The 17946-nt window shown below is 39.2% G+C and overlaps 2 protein-coding genes across 10 annotated transcripts in view; both read right to left on the reverse strand.

The window, feature by feature from the left end:
* Positions 1 to 4749, reverse strand: part of ep400 (E1A binding protein p400) — a 28094-nt gene extending 23345 nt beyond the window's left edge. For all 6 annotated transcript variants that reach the window (XM_026320798.1, XM_026320795.1, XM_026320796.1 and 3 more), the window contains exons 1-4: positions 4582 to 4749; positions 2098 to 3320; positions 1898 to 2005; positions 1701 to 1785 (exon numbers count right to left, since the gene is read on the reverse strand). In XM_026320798.1, the coding sequence (XP_026176583.1) occupies positions 1701 to 1785; positions 1898 to 2005; positions 2098 to 3285 (1381 nt within the window). In that variant the 5' untranslated portion in view covers positions 3286 to 3320; positions 4582 to 4749. The remainder of the gene's footprint in view (positions 1 to 1700; positions 1786 to 1897; positions 2006 to 2097; positions 3321 to 4581) is intronic.
* Positions 4750 to 5221: 472 nt separating this feature from the next.
* Positions 5222 to 17866, reverse strand: ulk1a (unc-51 like autophagy activating kinase 1a). Of its 4 annotated transcripts, none has more exons than XM_026322692.1 (27): positions 17359 to 17866; positions 17148 to 17240; positions 17023 to 17064; positions 15987 to 16019; positions 15830 to 15866; positions 14174 to 14347; positions 13940 to 14013; positions 13745 to 13846; positions 12814 to 12872; positions 11727 to 11809; positions 11580 to 11630; positions 11372 to 11460; positions 11092 to 11248; positions 10909 to 10969; positions 10578 to 10658; positions 10323 to 10448; positions 10089 to 10222; positions 9643 to 9743; positions 9234 to 9358; positions 8882 to 8997; positions 8520 to 8645; positions 8080 to 8225; positions 7746 to 7840; positions 7494 to 7612; positions 7070 to 7227; positions 6245 to 6380; positions 5222 to 6125 (listed from the first exon to the last, which is right to left on the reverse strand). In XM_026322692.1, the coding sequence occupies exons 1-27, from the start codon at positions 17446 to 17448 to the stop codon at positions 6082 to 6084; spliced, it is 2652 nt and encodes an 883-aa protein (XP_026178477.1). In that variant the 5' UTR covers positions 17449 to 17866; the 3' UTR covers positions 5222 to 6081. The 4 variants fall into 4 exon arrangements, with proteins under 4 accessions (XP_026178477.1, XP_026178476.1, XP_026178475.1 ...); XM_026322691.1 differs by having other exon boundaries at positions 7746 to 7918; XM_026322690.1 differs by having other exon boundaries at positions 7746 to 7921.
* Positions 17867 to 17946: the final 80 nt, after the last annotated feature.

Here is a 17946-nt window from a genome sequence, read left to right on the forward strand (position 1 = left end):
ATACTACTTCCTGATGATCAGAGCAGAAACTAATGAAACTCATAGAGCAAAATGATTACAGAAGAAATGAAATCAATGTGAGATTCTACATGTCTCTCAAATAAAATACTACTTTGATTAATGCAAAACCAAAACATTGCATTTCAAATGTTGAGAGAATATGGTTAAAAACATTAAAAATTGTACATGCAATAAGAAAGCTTTTTAGAGAGTAAAAAATAGAAATGTTACAAAGGAAAATGAAAAAGGAACTTCTGAAAATAAAGAGACAGGGAGAAGAAAGGGGAAATAAAAATACGGAGCAGACACACTCACAAAAACACCATATGTTTGGCATGCATGAAGCAATGTTATTCTAGCAATAAACAAGGCATCTGGATGCCTCACATAGCGACCAAGCACAGAGATGAGCCAAAGGACACACATGGGGTCTTGCAGACAGCAGGCCTGAGCGGAGCTGTGCACACTAAAGCAGCACCTGCCTTACCTCCCTGCACGTCACACCACCTTGCCTAGACGCCATCAACACCTGGCCCTGACACCCACACCATCACAATCGCAAAAACCTGTGCCATGAACACAACTCCTCCAAAAGACCCTCCTCCAACTTAGACTGAGGGAAAGGAGCCAAGTCAGAATAAAATGCCATGAAATAACATGGAAGAAATTCAAATAAATGTGAACATGAAGCAAATAAAGACACTTGAAAAAGTAACGTATAAAGATTCATGATTGTGATTCGCTGATGATGCGAGGACGGACAATCGGACAGGGAAGACTGAAGGAATGACAATGGGAAACCAAAGAAAGCATGACACATGGATTTATAAAATGGGAAAACAAGCAAAATTCATTTGAAAGTGAATGTATTCACATGGAATTCCCACTTTCTGTGGTCCACCTCCAAATCAGATGAAAATCCATCAGCACGGAGAGGTCTGTCCAAATAAACACGACCAACAGGGACAAACTTCAGAAAAGAAGAGATGGATAACGACGGGTGATCAATAGTTAAAACAAAAAAGGAAAATCATAAGACATGGCATCTTCCCATTGAGTGGCTACTCTTCTTCAGACTTGGTTTGTCTTCTTCCCCATTTATCCTGACAGAGAGAGCTGATGCTGGTACAGCTAAGCCTGAACTTCCTTTGGATTGCTGAGAAATCCAGCAGATGGATCAAGATCTGTTTGTTGATGCTGCCTGGAGTTTGTTTGTAGAAGATGAATGTTGTGACTTGACTCTTTATAATATCCATAGTTTGAGGAAGGGGATACGTCCAGCAGCATCGAACAGAACATAGAACGTCCTGGTAGTAGCACTCCTACCTTGCGCAGTTGGCATAAGCTGCTGGAGTGGAACGCCAGATGATCCTAAAGGAGCTACACCAGGATGCTGGAAAATCAGCCCATGGCGACCAACGTCAATCCGGGACCTCTTAGCCTGATCTGGGATTTAAAACACACACATCCCTCATAACGCAAAGCAAAGCACTCGGCACAGAGGAATGACCTTCTGAAGACCTCACAGGTCACCTCTCCTTCCTTGGTTTAAGACTTCAACACAGAGCGCTAGTAGAGGATGCCAAATATCTAAAAGCAGAAGCAATTAGAGGGAGAAAAGAAAACAAACAGAAAACAAAGCAAACGGGGAGGAAACAAAGCAACATAAAAGAGACAAGAGTCTACGATCCTTGCCCTACCTGCTTGCACCATAGCCTGCTGCCTTTTAAAGGCATCCATGTCTCCTGGGTTTGTAATGGTGCCAGCAGCAGCACCTTGATGACTCTGTAAAAACAACTGATTAGTAAGGGGTTTCACCTTGAATGAGTCTCAAAACAACATAAGATGCTATACTTTCAGTGTAATATATGGTTAAAACAAGTGTTGCCTCTATTACCTGAAACTGCTGCTGGGAAGAGAAAGCCGCAGAAACATTAGGAGGAAGCTGAGTTGCTATGGCAACTGGTGTCACTGCTTGGCCATCCTTCCCAGTAACAACTTTTACCTGAAAAAGACAGATTTGAAATGCAGTACTCAGCTACATAGTTCTAATTTTAAAATTAATTTGGATACTACACCAAACGCAAATCAATTTACCTCATCATTAATGACCTCAGACTGCTCCTCTTCTTCCTCTTCATCTTCAAGATCCAAGTCATTCTGTCTCAAATATGTATATAATGGAACACAGGGCTTCTTCTTAAAAGCCAGATAGTCCATCATGTTCCCTTGGAGGTGCTGCAGAAAGAAAAGCTCTATCAGGTATTCTTTGAACACTTCCTTCAGGCTCTCCATCTTCTTAGTGTGGTGCTCCAAGCACTGTTTTCTCAACTGGGCAATCTCTGGAGTAGAAGGAGCAATTTCCTCTAATTTTTTGGGAACTGGCTTCTTCATGGTGCCCACAGAAATGCTGGTGGGTACAAGAGGATTGCCAGGGATCCCTTGGGTGGAACTTGTGAGGGATGGGCTGGATGGTGGAATGGAGGATGGTATGCTGAATGATGCTGAGGAAGTGGGTCCTACAACTGCCTGTGCTGTCTTCTCAAACATCACAGGGCGTCCCAGCTGTCCTTGAATGATACTGCTGATCTGAGGAGGTAGGTTTGAAGTAGAGATGTGACCAGGGCTGCTCAGAGTGGAGAGAGTAGCACCTGTGGCCACAGGACTCTGAGGTCCAAGGTGGTGGATGGTGCCTCCAGTCTGAGAGGGCCGACGTTCCCTCACAGCACCTGGTGTTCCGGGAGAGGCCAGTTGTACTTGGTTAGGTGTTGTTGTGGCAATCTGGGCCAGTCCTGGTTGACCACCTATTCGCATCATATTAGCATCGACAAATCCTGGACTCTGTCCACACACACTCAATGGTGTTGCAGGTGCTCCTGGCCTTGTAACACTTTGCAGTGGGACTGGGCTGTGCTGGGTTGGACTTTGGGGCTGTATGGGCTGTGGAAGAGGTGAGGTTACCTGAATGTAAGGCTCAAATCTCCACTGAGTTGTAGTATGCTGGAAGCCAGGGGATGCTGGGTTCTGAATGGGGAGTGTAGTTAGAGTGATGTTCATGCTCGGGCTTCGACTCATGATTATTTGATAATTGGGCGACTGGGGGGCTGAAGAGCTGGCAGAACAGGAAAATGTGGTCACAGGAGACTGAGGGTGATTAACTGTAGCTTGCTGCTGTGTAACTGCCATAGCAGCTTGCTGCTGCTGCTCCTCTGCTTCAGACCCACTGACAGACTTGGATCTCTGGAGCTGTCGTTGCATATTCTGTGATCCACTTCCATGGTGCATTTCGTGACACTGTTACAATTTCTAAACACAACAGTCTGCAGAAAGATCACAACAAAGAACAGCAGTAAGTCAAATTGAACTACTGAATGTGACCTAAAAATGGCCAAAAGGCTTTATATGGTAGGTCACGTAAGTGCGGCATACAGCACATAATACCAACAACAACAGATCAATACTGGTCCCATATTTTAAACAATTTAATTAACTGCAGATTTATATATGGTTCTCAAAAGATGATGTGAGCTAAAAGTGTTGCTTTAATATCATGTATCTATCACATCATGTAGTGCAGTAAATAAGTTTTGCTTCATAAAATATGAAATTGTTTGCCAGTTAATTTAGCTGAGAACTAACTATAAAATGTTTTAAAGTTTTATTTCTACACACAAAACGAAATACAGAGGATTGCTGCTGGGCAGTGCACTGGATACTTGACAGGTGGCATTCGGGTATATACATATATGTGTATATATATATTAATATATAGATAAATATATAGAAGAAGAAGTACTTTATTAATCCCCAAGGGGAAATTCAGTGGAAACAAATATAAAGGACTGCTTGCTAACAAACAAATATATAATATGTATATATATATATATATATATAACAAATATATAGAGTACCAGAAAAAAGGTTGAACACGTATATAATCACAACCCATTATTATATATATATATATATATATATATATATATATATATATATATATATATATAAATAAAATTTACAACCATCTTTATATTTGCATGCCACTGCATGTGAACACCATGTACACGTAATATTAGATTTTGTCCTGTAATGAAAAAGACATGGTGTAAACAGTATTGACTGATCTGTACCGTTACTAATGGCTTATTACTGTCATATTTGCTGTAGACTATATTTTTACACCGTATTATACTGCAAATATAACAGTATCACATTTACAACACAAGTTGATTACATTAAGCAGTATTTTCGCAGTATGGCTGAAAACCCCATTGTTTGTTACGACGTTAGCGGTAACGTTAGCTCCCACTTTGGGGCGTACCGTTAGCTAACGCTAGCTAGTAGCATTATACTGAGACATAACGACTCACTTGAACTTGTCAAAATAACTAAGTCCAGGTAACTAGTATATGAAAGGAACATTACAAATATTAAACTGCAGCCTCTGCAATATTGCTGTTTAAGCCATTTCAGCAATTACAACGAGCCTCGCTCTAGCCGATGCTAACGACATTAGCTTGTTTTTGCTAGCAGGCCAACTGTCAATGAACAAACACATTTTATCACCTCAGCGGTTTTACTTACAGGCAATGTGGCGTCTGCGGTAGCTTGGTAAACTCTAAGTCATATTTACAACGAATCATATATTGTAACAACTATCATAACGCGAAAAAAAATAAAATATCGATATTGCTAGCGGCTAGTCAATGTTTTGGAGCTAAGTTCATTCAGCAATATGGCGACCGCGGCAACCTTTTGTCTCACCCGGATGTGGTTCTGTCTCCAGGAAGTGGTAATATCATAAAACGATGACGACAAATAAATAAAAGTCCTAAAATTATGTAAGAACATCTCTGTTAACCCGCTGTTAATATGAACCGAACTGTATTATTTTGAATAAAAATATTATTTCGTTTAGTAATATTATTTTAAACCTGGAATTTACAAGAAGGTGAAATTGTAGAAACAAAACTTCAAGTGAAAACTTTTAACTGGCAGTCAAATAATGCAAATGATTTAGGTAATTGAAACCAACTCAGACAAACAGAAAAGCAATGTTTTTTTACAATAAATATTTATTTTTAATCACACAGTGTGTAACATCTCATTTTGGCAATGTTTACTGTCAGTCATAGAATAAAAGTAGAAAAGGCAACTTGATGAATTCTAACATTTTCACAAAAATATTTAATATATAATTGTAATAAACTATAACACTAGCAGTCAAAAATCATACACAAATTCATTCAGAAATTAATAATCTTAAATTAATTCAAACGTACACCTCTGTAGGCAAAATAAGCACAGCTACAAAACAAAAAAACTAATGCACACACATAGACAAAGTACCTCATTACTGAATTCACCACCCTGGGACAGGCATTGTTGCTGTTAAACTACATTCTCATTTAAATGTCAAAACATACTTATTGCAGTCTGTGATGTTAATCTGTGTGACTGTGTTATGTATGAAATCAAAATGTATTTTTGTTACATTTATTTACTTCGCTGTGATGAAAAATGTACAAAGAAGAAGGCATACATTTAACATTCTTACTATAGTGGTACTAGCTATACGCTGACAATATTTGGTCATCTCACCCAAAATATTCTGACTCCTGTTGGCCAGTGATCTTTTGCTGTACACATAACACAAAAGCTTCAAATACAGACAAACACTAAATATTCTTTGTTTCAAGTACAGCACATTTAAAATCAACTACTAATAAATCTGATTATTCAATATGCAAAACAGGAAATATACATTAACATACTGTACACAGTCTGTAAGAAGAGAAAACAAATACTGACAATTTACCTGAAATTATAACAATCATAACACAATCTGTCTTCAAGAATAGGTGCAAAAAAGAACTTGCATTTTCTTCTGTGCATTTTTGTAAAGACTATTACAGACTGGGCAATTGTATATGAGCAGATGCTCCAGTGGTCATTTTTCTATAAGAAAAATCAAAGTGCTTGTGTGTACTGACAGTCTAGGAGGATCCATCTAAAATGAGGGGAGATGGGTGAAGCAAGACAATACAGTTGCTATGGGTGTAGTTGTAAAACTGATGGATACCGTTAAGACTGCAGAACAGATAGGCGTCGCTCAATACACTGCTTACCTGAGAACAACAGAGATATCGAAATAAAATCCAATGCAAGATCATCAATCACATGTGGTCTGATTCAAAAATGTTTAGCTACTATGTTGAGGTTTGTGTGTCATAGTGCTGCTACTTACATTTATTTATGCTCTCAATGTCCTTTTGCTCTGTGATTATCCGGGACAGACCTTCCATCAACAGAAGGGCTTTATGATAACGCTGGACTGATGCTGTGCCATAGTGGAACATCTCATCTAAGGCAGCGGACTGTACCTGAAAGTAGTAAGAACACACACATTAAGGCTAAAATAGAGGTGTGTGTTGTATCAGTGTTGGCACTATAACAAAATTATGACTTTGATACAATACCACGGGAAAAAACAAAACTAAAGCCTCAAAAGTAATGAAATTAATTTAATAAACACAAAATAAAGAAAACATATTTTGACAATTTTAATGCCATGGAGAATGTGAAAAGAGGCCACAAAACATCAGGAGTGAATTATGTTAGTCACATAAGTAATTTAACAGCTAAAAAAATTAAGTTAAATTAGACAGTTGCCCTTAGTTTCCACATCAAACTCTGCTGGTGAAAAAATTTTGCTTGTGAAAAAATAAATCACACTTGTCTGAATTAGCAAATGTCATGTATCATATTGTGACATGTTTTCTTTGTCTACAAGCTGAAGACAGTTTGGAAGAGCACTTGTAGTTGGAGCCATGCAAAACAGCTGCCTGGAGTGGAAGCAGAGCTCTGCACACAAACAGCGCTGCCCACTATCACACAACATAACTTGAGATACACTCTTATAAAACTGTTGTTCAAGTACAGATACTTATAAAACGAGGTATAGTACCATTTTAACAGCAGGGTATTTTGATACATTTCTAGTACCCTGGAACACTATGCTGTAGATATACTGGAGTGAACATCAGAGTCTCCTGCTGTGAGGTAAGCTCACCATGTGCACAGTGTAGTTGTAGATTAGCTTCTCTGCTGTAAGTCCATTGAAGCGGTCCATAAGCTTCTGTTTGTCAAGCAAGAAGGTCTGCAGCCGGTCGTTGAGAGAGCGACAGAACATTACGCAGTTCTTGTACAATTCATTCAGCTTCCTGATCACTGCACAAAAGAAATACAGTATTCACGGAACATTTTATTATTATAATAAATATAAGCTGACCTTTGTCGTCAAGCTTTAACATGGAAAGCAATTGCAACTCTGCTAAACTGAAATTATTGGATCTGTCAACGTGTTTTCTGAAATTTTATGCTTTTAGACTATAACACCCAAAAGCTCTTGTTCTTTAAGGACTACAAACATTTTAAGAGATGCCTTTCAAGTCTACAAAAAGTGAAAGCTTGAAACCAGAGGCCACTTGTCTCACCTTGTTTGACTGCAGCAGAGGGAAGGAGTTGCCCTTGTTTGATATTCTCTTTAGCGATGTGCAATGCTGATGACAGAAACTCTTCAGCCTTCATGTACAACACTAACTGTTCTGCAAAGCTGAAATATGCACATTAGAAAAACAAGTCATTTCCAAGAAGATCTGTGAAGTACATGTTGAGAAAACATTCACAAGACGACATAATAAATTGAAATGAAATACAGAAAATGCAAAAAGCTTCATGCACTTCACCTCCATTCTCGACTCAGAAGGCTGATCTGATCTGTCACCAAGCTCTGTTCTAGAAAGGAAACATCAGGACTGCCGATGGTATCCAGCCCTGGGTCCTTAGAAGAAGCCAATTCCATGACACAGTGGACAAAAGCCAAGGTGAAACGCAGGTCATTCAGAGCATCTGTATGAGCCTGCTGCAAAAACAACAAATAAAATACTGCGAATGCTGAAACTATTCATGTGGAATCTGAATTATTCTATTTTATGTTCAGTTGCAAATATATATTGTGCCTGCGGGTTCAAAACAATCTGCAGGATTTGCCTAACACACCATCGTAGTATTTATCTGTACCTCCATCAGTGTATCTTCAGGGAGCTCTGGAGGGTAAAACACCAGATTGTACGGAGTGGGGTCCATTACTTCAGTCTCACTGTTTCTACGGCTTCCTCTCTGGAGACTGTTAAGGAGCCAGGCTGAGGTAATGTAGCTGGGGGAGCCTGCATTAAGACAAAGACAGACATAACGCAAGTTGAAATATGAATGTCAGAAAATGAAAAGGAGTAACTAATTACAGCTTTGGGTGTAAATTAACCATAATAATGTTTTATTCTTACAAAACTACACCTCTTACCTTAGGTTTCTAAAGTGGTTTAAAGGAACTCTAAAATGGTGAATGTGCTACGTAAAAAAAAACAAAAAAAAACTACAAACTCCTACAACACAAACTAATAGTTAATAAAAATGAACACCCTCAAAGTGAGGTCAATACTGAGTGTAGTCAGAACACCTACCTGAGAACATCCTTGGTACAGCTGCATCAGGAGGAGAGTTTCCTTTGGATGGAGAACCCATAATGAAGACTGCAGGAGGTGGGCTATCTGAGTGCTGAAAGCCTCTATAATAACCAGCAGGTGGAGCTGTAGGGACAAACAGAAAAACATTTGGAAGTTAAGAATCCCTTGGAAAACGTTGCTCATTTGAAACAAAGCCCAGTAAATGCCAAGGTGAGTGTCATAAAAGTCCTGTATTTGTTGAAGCCCAACTATATTTGACCCACCTTTTAACAACCACAAGTAGATTAAAAACAAAAGTAGAACAAGCAACATCAACACAATTCAGCTGCTGTCCTGTTTGTACTATTTAGCACTGGTACCTGTTGTGTCCATGCTTTTCTCACTGCTGATGCTCTCATCACTTCCATCTTCCCAAAGGTGAGCCCCAAAGGCTGCTTTCAGTAGCATGTCAGACAGCCTGCCTGTGCTCAGAGATCTGGATAGTACAGCCAGAGACAACATTATGATCTTTTAATAATTTATCAGATTGTATATCTTTAATACTGTGTGACATCTCCAGGTTTTCATATTAATGAGTCTCAATTAGATGTGGTTTGTTGACAAAAACATACAAATTTCTTTCCACTGACTTATGATTCTACATGATTATAGTGTATAAACAATAACATTATTTATTATACCAATGACATATTAATGTTGTGTTTTTCTCACCTTTTAAAAGGACCCTTTTTGTTGGGTGATTTCCTGCTCAGTTTAGTCTGGGAAGTAGGACATGGGTCAAGGGATTGCAGGTCTGGGGCTGTCTTGACTCGGTTTGGCATTCTTGATTGGACACGCTATTAAAAAAGGAAACAAAAAGAAAACTTCTGAAACTTAGTTTAATCACCAGCATGTATATTGTACATTTAGGTAATGTTTGATTTCAAAACGATTTGACTCTACTGTGTAAGCTTATTGTATTTATTCTATGTCAGTTCGTTGCCCTTACAGAAAGTTTTGCTTTTTTGCAGATTTGTGGTTCTGAAGAAAGGTGGAACAAAAAGTGTGCATTGTGAAATAAAAATCAGTGTGTAGATAACAAAATATTTATTTCTCTAATAGAGATGTTTCGGAAGCTGACCTTGGGGCTGGGGTTGTCCTGAATGTCAGGACAGCCAGTGAACAGTCCTGTTCTTGTGCTGAGTGGGAAATTCTGCTCTGGGGTTTTTGGGCTAGTTCCCACTAGAACACAGACATTTAAAGACACCAAATCATTAGCAAAAACATTTAAATTCTCTTTACATCAAAACACTTCTGCTCTTAATAAACATATGAATAATGATGAAATAAATCAGACAAGCTAAGGCATGTTCTCTGGGTGTTATAAAATGGTCTAAAGAAAAGTAGACAAAAACAACACAAGTCCAATGTGGTAAGCAGGACTGAACATTTTAGATGTTGGCATTTTTGTTTACACCAAACAAGAAGTCATTGCTCTGTGTAGTGTTAAGCTGCAGTAGTGTGATGGTATTGGTGCTCTGCATAATAAACATTCCCTAGATAGTTAAAAGTGATTTAAATACCAACCTGGTGGAAAGGACTGTTGTGGTTGGCCTCCTCCACTTGCCGGCCTCGAGGACTTAGCAAATCCTGGACCTGGAACTCCACAGCCTCCACATGGTGGGGAGGTTTCACTGCTGCAAGCACAGCACAGTGTGGCCCTAAAATACATAGGACACAGTTTGACAAAGACAGAAAATAGCAAGATACTAAGGTGGGATGGTTACAGAGATAAACCAGCTGCATAGCAGCTGTACATGCCTGGTGGAGCCATGCAAGCCAACAGGTTGCAGTTTCTGTTCCAGACGGTGGTAATTTTGTATCTGCGTTGGGACAGGAATAGGCACTGCATGGCTGCAATCGTGGCCAATGAATGCAACAGGCTTGCTGCATGGATGAAAGTGAAAGCCAACAAATTAGACACAGAGGAAAGGGTAGGTAGGATGTTTCTGATGACATTATTTATAATATCACTTTAAACCCAGTAAAATCTAAACTTGGCAGGCTTTCTCTTACCTGACAGGCTTGCAGGGAGAGTCTAGCAGGGGAGAGGGAGGACATGTGTTTCTTGCAGGTCCAAGACCTGTTATAGAGTTCCTGAAGAGCATAAAAAAAAAAAGTAGCTTTAGTTAAGCCGGCATTATAATATTAGTTCATATATTAAAACTATACTGTTCAGCAATTATTGCCTTATGTTAAAAAAAAAACAACTTACATATATAGGTCAAATATACAGTATATATTATGCACCCCAAATTAATGAACAGATTAACTAGTTTCTTTTATTTATTTATTGAGGATCGATATTGGGATTCATAGTTTATTCTCTTGTCAATATGCAGCTCACCCGCTGTGTATCAGGCAACTTGCAATCGGTGACCCAACATCTCCTTCAGGTGTGTATTCACCTGCAAAGCAGCAAAATGTAAACAGACTTCAACAAGTGAAGAGTAAAAGGTTTGTATGAAGGAAACATGCACAATTAAAATCCAGATACTTATAGAGTGAGAGTGAGACTCAAAGGTCTTACTGGGAAACTGAGCAGGCACCATGACATAGTCTTCTGTGTAAGATGAGGTGTTCCTACTGTCTTGATTGGCTGTATCTTTGAGCAAGAAGCCAGGGCTGTGCTGCGCAGGGGAGTACTGCACTCTAGACTGGAGTTGGTGCATCTCCCCATCGGAATGCTAAGATAGACATGAAGGATTGTTTGAAACTGAACTATGAGAAATTACAAAGAATTAATATACTGTGAGTGTCACTTCTATCACCAAGGGATTTTTGTTTTATAAATAAACACTTGTACATACTTGAGGGAAGGCCAGGTTGGATGTAGAGGAGCTGCCAGAGGAACTGCCTGAGCCTGAACTAGGGTAGGACAGCAGAGGAGCTGGAGAACCTGTCGTCAACAACAACAACAAAAAAAAAAAAAAAATCAATGTCTTTGTATTAGAACTTCTGCTACAACACCTTTGTTATATTAAGCTGTACTGTCTCAAAGAAAAAATGAGCACATACATTTCTTTGTGGAGGAACTTGTCTCCAGGAAAGGATGATGGAAAAACTCATCTGCAAATTTACAGATAGGAAATGTAAGACATTTTTTAAATCAAAGTTGAATTATGAAAAAAGATTGTAAATGAATTTTAAAAGGCAGAGCTTTACCAAAGTTAATCCTTTCTTTTTGGTTTTTTTGCAGCAGCCCCAACAGTAGGTGTCTTAGATTACTAGACGTCTCCTTTGGGATGCTAAGAAACACAAACTTTGTTTAATGACAACACTCCTAACATAATAAATCATAAAAACCAAAACAAAAGGCAGATTAACAAATGTATACAAGATGTATGAGAGAAACCATGACGTATGTCAGAAATGTACAGAAATGAGTGGGGAAAAGCACTGGGTGGGTCAGCTTTAAACAGTTTGTCTGATGTGTAGTTGACACATCAATCTCAGGCTCAGGGTGTGTGTGTGTGTGTGTGGGTGGGTTTATGAATGTTATGTAGGTCGTGGGGAAAATGATAGCCATGCAAGCTATTAGCTGGCAGCTTGGAGCAGGTTATATATAGCATGACAAGAAAACAACAAACCATGCCTCCTCACACACAAACAGGGCCTGTCTTATCACTGGGCTTTATCACTGGGAGAAAGATAAGCATGGCCACAGGCCTGCAATGCTTTCCAATGCTTTCCAATGCTTTCCAGGCCCAAATTCCAAATGACAGATGCAACATTTAAAATGATTTTAAAGAGACAAGTGAATTGACTGCAAATGCATTTGTTTGTAGTGATATCAAGTCACAGATGTAGAGTTCCACATTATATCTCATATAATGAAATATAAACACTAGATTTAGGATTGTACGTTTGATAGATTTTCAAATGCAGTGAAAGAACGGTCAATGGAGAATGTTGATGTAGATGATCGGTCCCGTCAGGTGTCTGTATCAGTTTCTTCCACATTAGAACTATTTTTAGTGGCAGTGTGGAAAGTTACTAAAGTTGCTAATTATACATCAGTATGTGTCTGTGTGCGCTTGCATGTGTTTTTATGAACCACCAATGTGCATCATTATTCACAACACACAAGCTTACGTGCAGATTAATGTCAGTCATTAATCAGCAAACCGAGTGCAGAGAAGACAGATTTCCGTGTAAACCTATTTACACCTCCTTCCTGTAACCTTCCTGTGAATTTTGTGTGTGTGAAATGTCTGTGCTTTGGTGGGAGGTTATTCAGAGGAGCACAAACCTGGGTAACAATGTCCTGTTGGTTTCATAAAACAGACGGAGCTCCTGCGGTGTACTGGCCTATACACACAAACACACATCAAACATAAGTTACACTTGAAAATGACCAATAACATATGCAAATGAATGAACCCTTACAAACAAGCATTGAATAAATTATAGTGGATTGTTTGACTACTTATATGCTTACGTCATCACAAATGATGCACCAACATAAACAATATGTGAATATCTGATGATCTCATGCCAGCTAAGCAAACATCATCAGCAGCCGCAGCTAACCTCATACTGAACCTTGTACCTTCCTCAACTCAGTGCCCTGACTGGCAGAAATAGAAGTCAATCTTCCCTCTCGTTCTCAGGGAAAATGCATTCAAGGAAACTGTGACACAAATAACCTCAATAGGTACAAAAGGTCAAAAAACAGAATGTTTCCTCTTTGTTCCTTACTATACAAGGGAATAAAAAGGATCACATGGCAGCATGTGTCTATACGCAAGTCACTGCTGTGGCAATCTGCAGATAGCAGTTTGACAGTTTCAACTGGGCAGCCATGCACACAGTAGAAAGAAATACCAAGACTTATGAAACATTATTTACTTAGGGCTGAGAGAAATGGCTCACAGCCATTTCTGCATGTTCCCCATCTGTAAACAAGGCTTTTTCCTACTAAGTAGTCAAGCTATTTCAAGGTCTTCCAACTAATAACAGTGGAGATCAGGGACAGTGTCACCCAGCACCAGCAAGCAGGTGGTTGTTGATCATGCAGCTTCTCCGTGTTATGAAAGGGGTGTATCATTTTCAGTTTCAGCCTCCCCTTTCTAGGCACTAAAGCAAAAACATTTCAGGACTATCTGTAATTATGTAAGGTACCTTAGCGATGTTAATGTTTTTTGTATGTGCATTTTTGTTTACTTTTAAATGCCACTCACATGAAACGGTGCCTTTCCAGTCAGACACTGGTACACAATAGTGCCTATGCTCCACAGATCAGCTTTGGCATCATAGTTCTGGGACATGATGACCTCAGGTGCCTGTGTCCAGACAAACACAGCTTTCAGCTTAAAGACACTGTGACATTACCTCTAGTTGCCATAGGTAATCAGAGTAAGAGACCTAATACTCACCATGTACATGGGAGAGCCACACAACGTAGCTGCCATCGTGTTTGTCTGGAGATGACGTGCAAACCCAAAGTCAGCTGGAAAGTGAGAGACAATGAGGTGAAGGGTGTACAGTGGGGTTTGTGTCCATACATATGTGTTTAGTTGTTTAGATGACTGACACATAATTTATAACCCATCTTTACATTGTTCCTGTAAATTCAGTGTTCTAATAATAATGCTGTGTGAAATCATTACCTATCTTGATGCAGGTATTGACAGAACTGGACCTGCGCCCCTCTGGGTGGCACAGCAAGATGTTCTGGGGTTTGAGGTCCCTGTGAAGGATGTCTTTGCTCTGCAGGACCTTCATGGCCTGAGCGATCTGCTGCACAAATACGCGGATGGTGTCTTCGCTTAACGTTCCCTTGGCTGTAGGTCAGAGGAACAAAATACATAAAATGATACAGGAGGGGCTCAGAACGGCAGTATACATGTTTCTAACTTTGCATAGTATGTAGATGCATGTGTAAAACAGCTGTCAGCATTCATTCCCTTCATGTTGACCTTGCACAACTTATTAATGAACATATAATTATTAACTGTATTATTTGTTATTAAAAAGGATATAAAAAATAATGACCCATCACAAGCTGCTACGGCTGAATGTAAAAAAGTGAAACTACTCAAATTTTATTTGACCAACCAAAAAAATTCATTTTTTATGGTTGGTCGATTTGAGAGGCTGTAACATGTTATTGGTAGATTGACTTAAATAAAACAACTGACTTTTTTTTTAACTTATTGACTCATTATTTTAGTTATATGGGTGGATAAACTGATTAACTGTAATTAATTGATAACTTAAACATCAACTGTTGATATTATGACAATTCTAAAACACACAAGTTTGGGAGATTGTAATAGATTTTCATTATTTTCTGACATTTAAGGAATCTAAAGAGTAGCTGGAAGAATAACAAAAATGTCAATAATGAAAGCTCAATGTTTTCGTGCTTACTAAAAACTGGATTTGCTTTGTATCTTCTCACATCCTCATATGATATGATGTAAGGGGGAAATGCACAAGTCAAATCCCATCAGCGTCATACTTCGAAGAAAAGAATTTTGTTTACGATGAGGGTTCATTTGGAAACTACTGTCAAGGACATCTGACATGCTACTGCCCCTCTCCTTTCCACTACCTGAAGCATTTCTAATTGCAGTGTTTTTCCACCGAAGGACAGGGGATAAGTGAGTGACAGATGAGTGAGGTCATGTGAGTGCTCTGTGAAGTTTGCCAAGTGTCACTGGCTGCAAATAGCTGGATCTGTCTCCTTGGCAGAGACGGGGTCTACAAAATAACAGCTGGTATGGTGGCAGAATTAGACCATTGCTCCACATCAACATTAAATAGAAGCATCAACACTAACAAGGTAAATTTAGCCTAAGGCCAAATTAACTCGATGCTCTCAGCCTGGGCATCATATTTTGAAACAGGGTCTGAAACTTGAGGTGGAGGATGTTTTAGTATAATGATCTAGCAAGAAAAGTTTTTTTTTTTAAACCATGAGGGTCTAAATATGGGTGGAAACAACATCCTAAATAAAAGCTGGACGATATTATTGGCCAGTTTAATTTTAAGTACTTGTGCGCATGAGTTGTACTGCTCTGCTAAAATCCATTTATTCCCCCGAAACACTAAAAAATCTGAGCCAAGCCTTTTACAATCCCATATGGCCCAGCAAGCTCCTGCAAACATGCTTACAAGTAACAAACCATGAGAGACTGATCCTCTCCTGCAATCATGAATGTCAATTTCCTCCACTACGCTTTCACCACAGGTGAAACGGTAAAACTTTACACTACTGAGTCTTGGGCTATATTAAGGCCCATGTGACATAGCAAACTTACTGTGAAGGTACTCTGCCAAGTCACCTCCATTGCAGTACTGTGAAGAAGAGAAGGACACATCTCATCAGACGCTTTCAAAATGCTGCCTCATGAGTTAATGTGATTTGCGTTTTCCACATGAAAGCAGAGCATCCATGTCATTTCTAATGGAACTCACCTCCATGACAAGATACACACATCCTCCAATTTCCTGTGGATAAAACCAGATGAAACTTAAATTACTGAAGCTTCGAACTGCTGCACACTAATTCCAAGAGTATGACGCAAGCTGTTTAGATGAATGATAATAAATACATCATGCATAGAGAGATGGGGAATTATACTGACAAAGGGTAAGTGAAAGGTCATTGAAAAGTCACAGAGCAATGAGGTGAGATGGCGAGGAGTGAGAGGGTGAGAAGTTTAAGGTGTCAGCTCCACCTGATTTGTGATGGGAAAGAAAGTTGTTTTCTTTTTTATAGTGTGAAGGTAAAGCTAATAAGCTCTGTGGATTGGAGGAAGAGTTAGCACTTCATGGCTTTTATTTTGTAGTATGTATCACTATAACAGGTAACCAAGAGCCCATGTTGTTTAGAGGCCAAGTTAATTAACACAATAACGTCAATAAAAGGCTCTCTCTTGCAGCCTTATCTGGCATAATCTAAAGTTATTAGCCTTGAGCACTGGTGTGTGTCTGCTGAGACATGATACACTGTATGTTAACAGCCATTGTTTAACTAGCTACACCCTGCCATCTGTCAGAAATAGAGATAAGCTGACCCTGTCTGGCTGTCTGGCAGGTGTCAGTAAGGTGAGAAGAGGAAAGCACACACACACATGCAAACTCACATCAAAGCCAATGCTTAGCGTCCTGTGTATGGCTTGTTTTAAAGTTTAAAGATATTTATAGCAAAAACACTGAACAGAAAAATAAAACATCCTTTTCAGCACTAAGATATTCTTCCGGCTGCTAGAAATAAGTTATATACCCAGTCTGGACACTTTCAGAATAATTTATTTGAAAAACTTCTAAACAAACCTTCAATTAAACACTAACTATACAGCAACTGTTCAGGCCGCAGAGGCCTGCTAACACCATCAAAAACTACAACACCCATACATGCACCACATGAGCAAATGACGTCCAGTGTTGAGGCTAGTTAGTGCAGATGTGTGTGAGGGGAGAGAGGTGAAAGAACAGAAACAGTCTTTACCTGATAGTCAAGTAGTCTAACAATATTCTCATGTCTGAGTTCCTAGAGGAGGTGGGAAAATCTTTTAGCCAGGTACAGAGAAAAACTGACACAAAATCCATGGCAACATTAAAACCTGATAGTACCTTTAATATTTTGATTTCTTTACCAAGCAGAGATTGAGATTTGGCCAGGTTTTTCTTGCTGATGCACTTGATAGCTACTTCCCAATCACGCTTCTGGAAAAGTAAAAATAAACAAACAAATAAATAAATAAATAGATTGATACATAAAGGATGGCTATAATTACACCAGCCTTGGGATTATCCACCAGACAAATTCACATGTAAAAGTTACCTCCTTGTGCCGGCCTTTAAACACAACTGCAAAGGCGCCGTGCCCAATCAGGTCTTTCCTGTTGAACTCAAACTTGCCAACAGACTCCATGGAAAATATAAATAAACACGGTGAAGCTTCAGCAGGTTGATTTTCCAACTAAAACAAACAGACACTTCCACGACACGTCCCTGGAGCCGATAAATCCCATTTTACTGATAACTAATACTGTTTTCACACATTATAAGCTTTATGGTAGAAGAAAACATCGATGACAACACTAAAAAGTTTGTGTCGACATAAAAAGTTAAAACAACGTGCGCAGGAATGAAAAAACAGTTTGGTAAACAAAGTCTGAGCGAGCCACGGTGCTAGTTCAAGGACTAAAACGAGTTCCTGTGGCTTTACTGGACCTGGAAGAAGTTAGAAAGTCACTTTAGTGTTGACACACGCTGTTTGTATCCAGAAACTGAGCTCTGATGTTATTGTCTTCCTCACCTTTCTACCATCCGCTGTTTATTCATATGTCCAGGCGGGCATGCGCAGAGATGATGGCGCCTTCAGGGACACCTCGTAAACTTGTTACTTAATGTCTTAAGTTAGCCTATA

Source organism: Mastacembelus armatus, chromosome 9 (assembly GCF_900324485.2).
Source record: "Mastacembelus armatus chromosome 9, fMasArm1.2, whole genome shotgun sequence".
Classification (NCBI taxonomy): Eukaryota; Metazoa; Chordata; class Actinopteri; order Synbranchiformes; family Mastacembelidae; genus Mastacembelus; species Mastacembelus armatus.

Coding starts and splice junctions, on each gene's coding strand:
- ulk1a (XM_026322690.1), bottom strand. CDS start 17,448: ATGGAGTCTGTTGGCAAGTTTGAGTTCAACAGGAAAGACCTGATTGGG. Junction 9,359..9,642: donor AGGACAACCCCAGCCCCAAG/GTCAGCTTCCGA, acceptor CTTTTTTAATAG/CGTGTCCAATCAAGAATGCC. Junction 6,381..7,069: donor ACAACTACACTGTGCACATG/GTGAGCTTACCT, acceptor TACTACTTTCAG/GTACAGTCCGCTGCCTTAGA.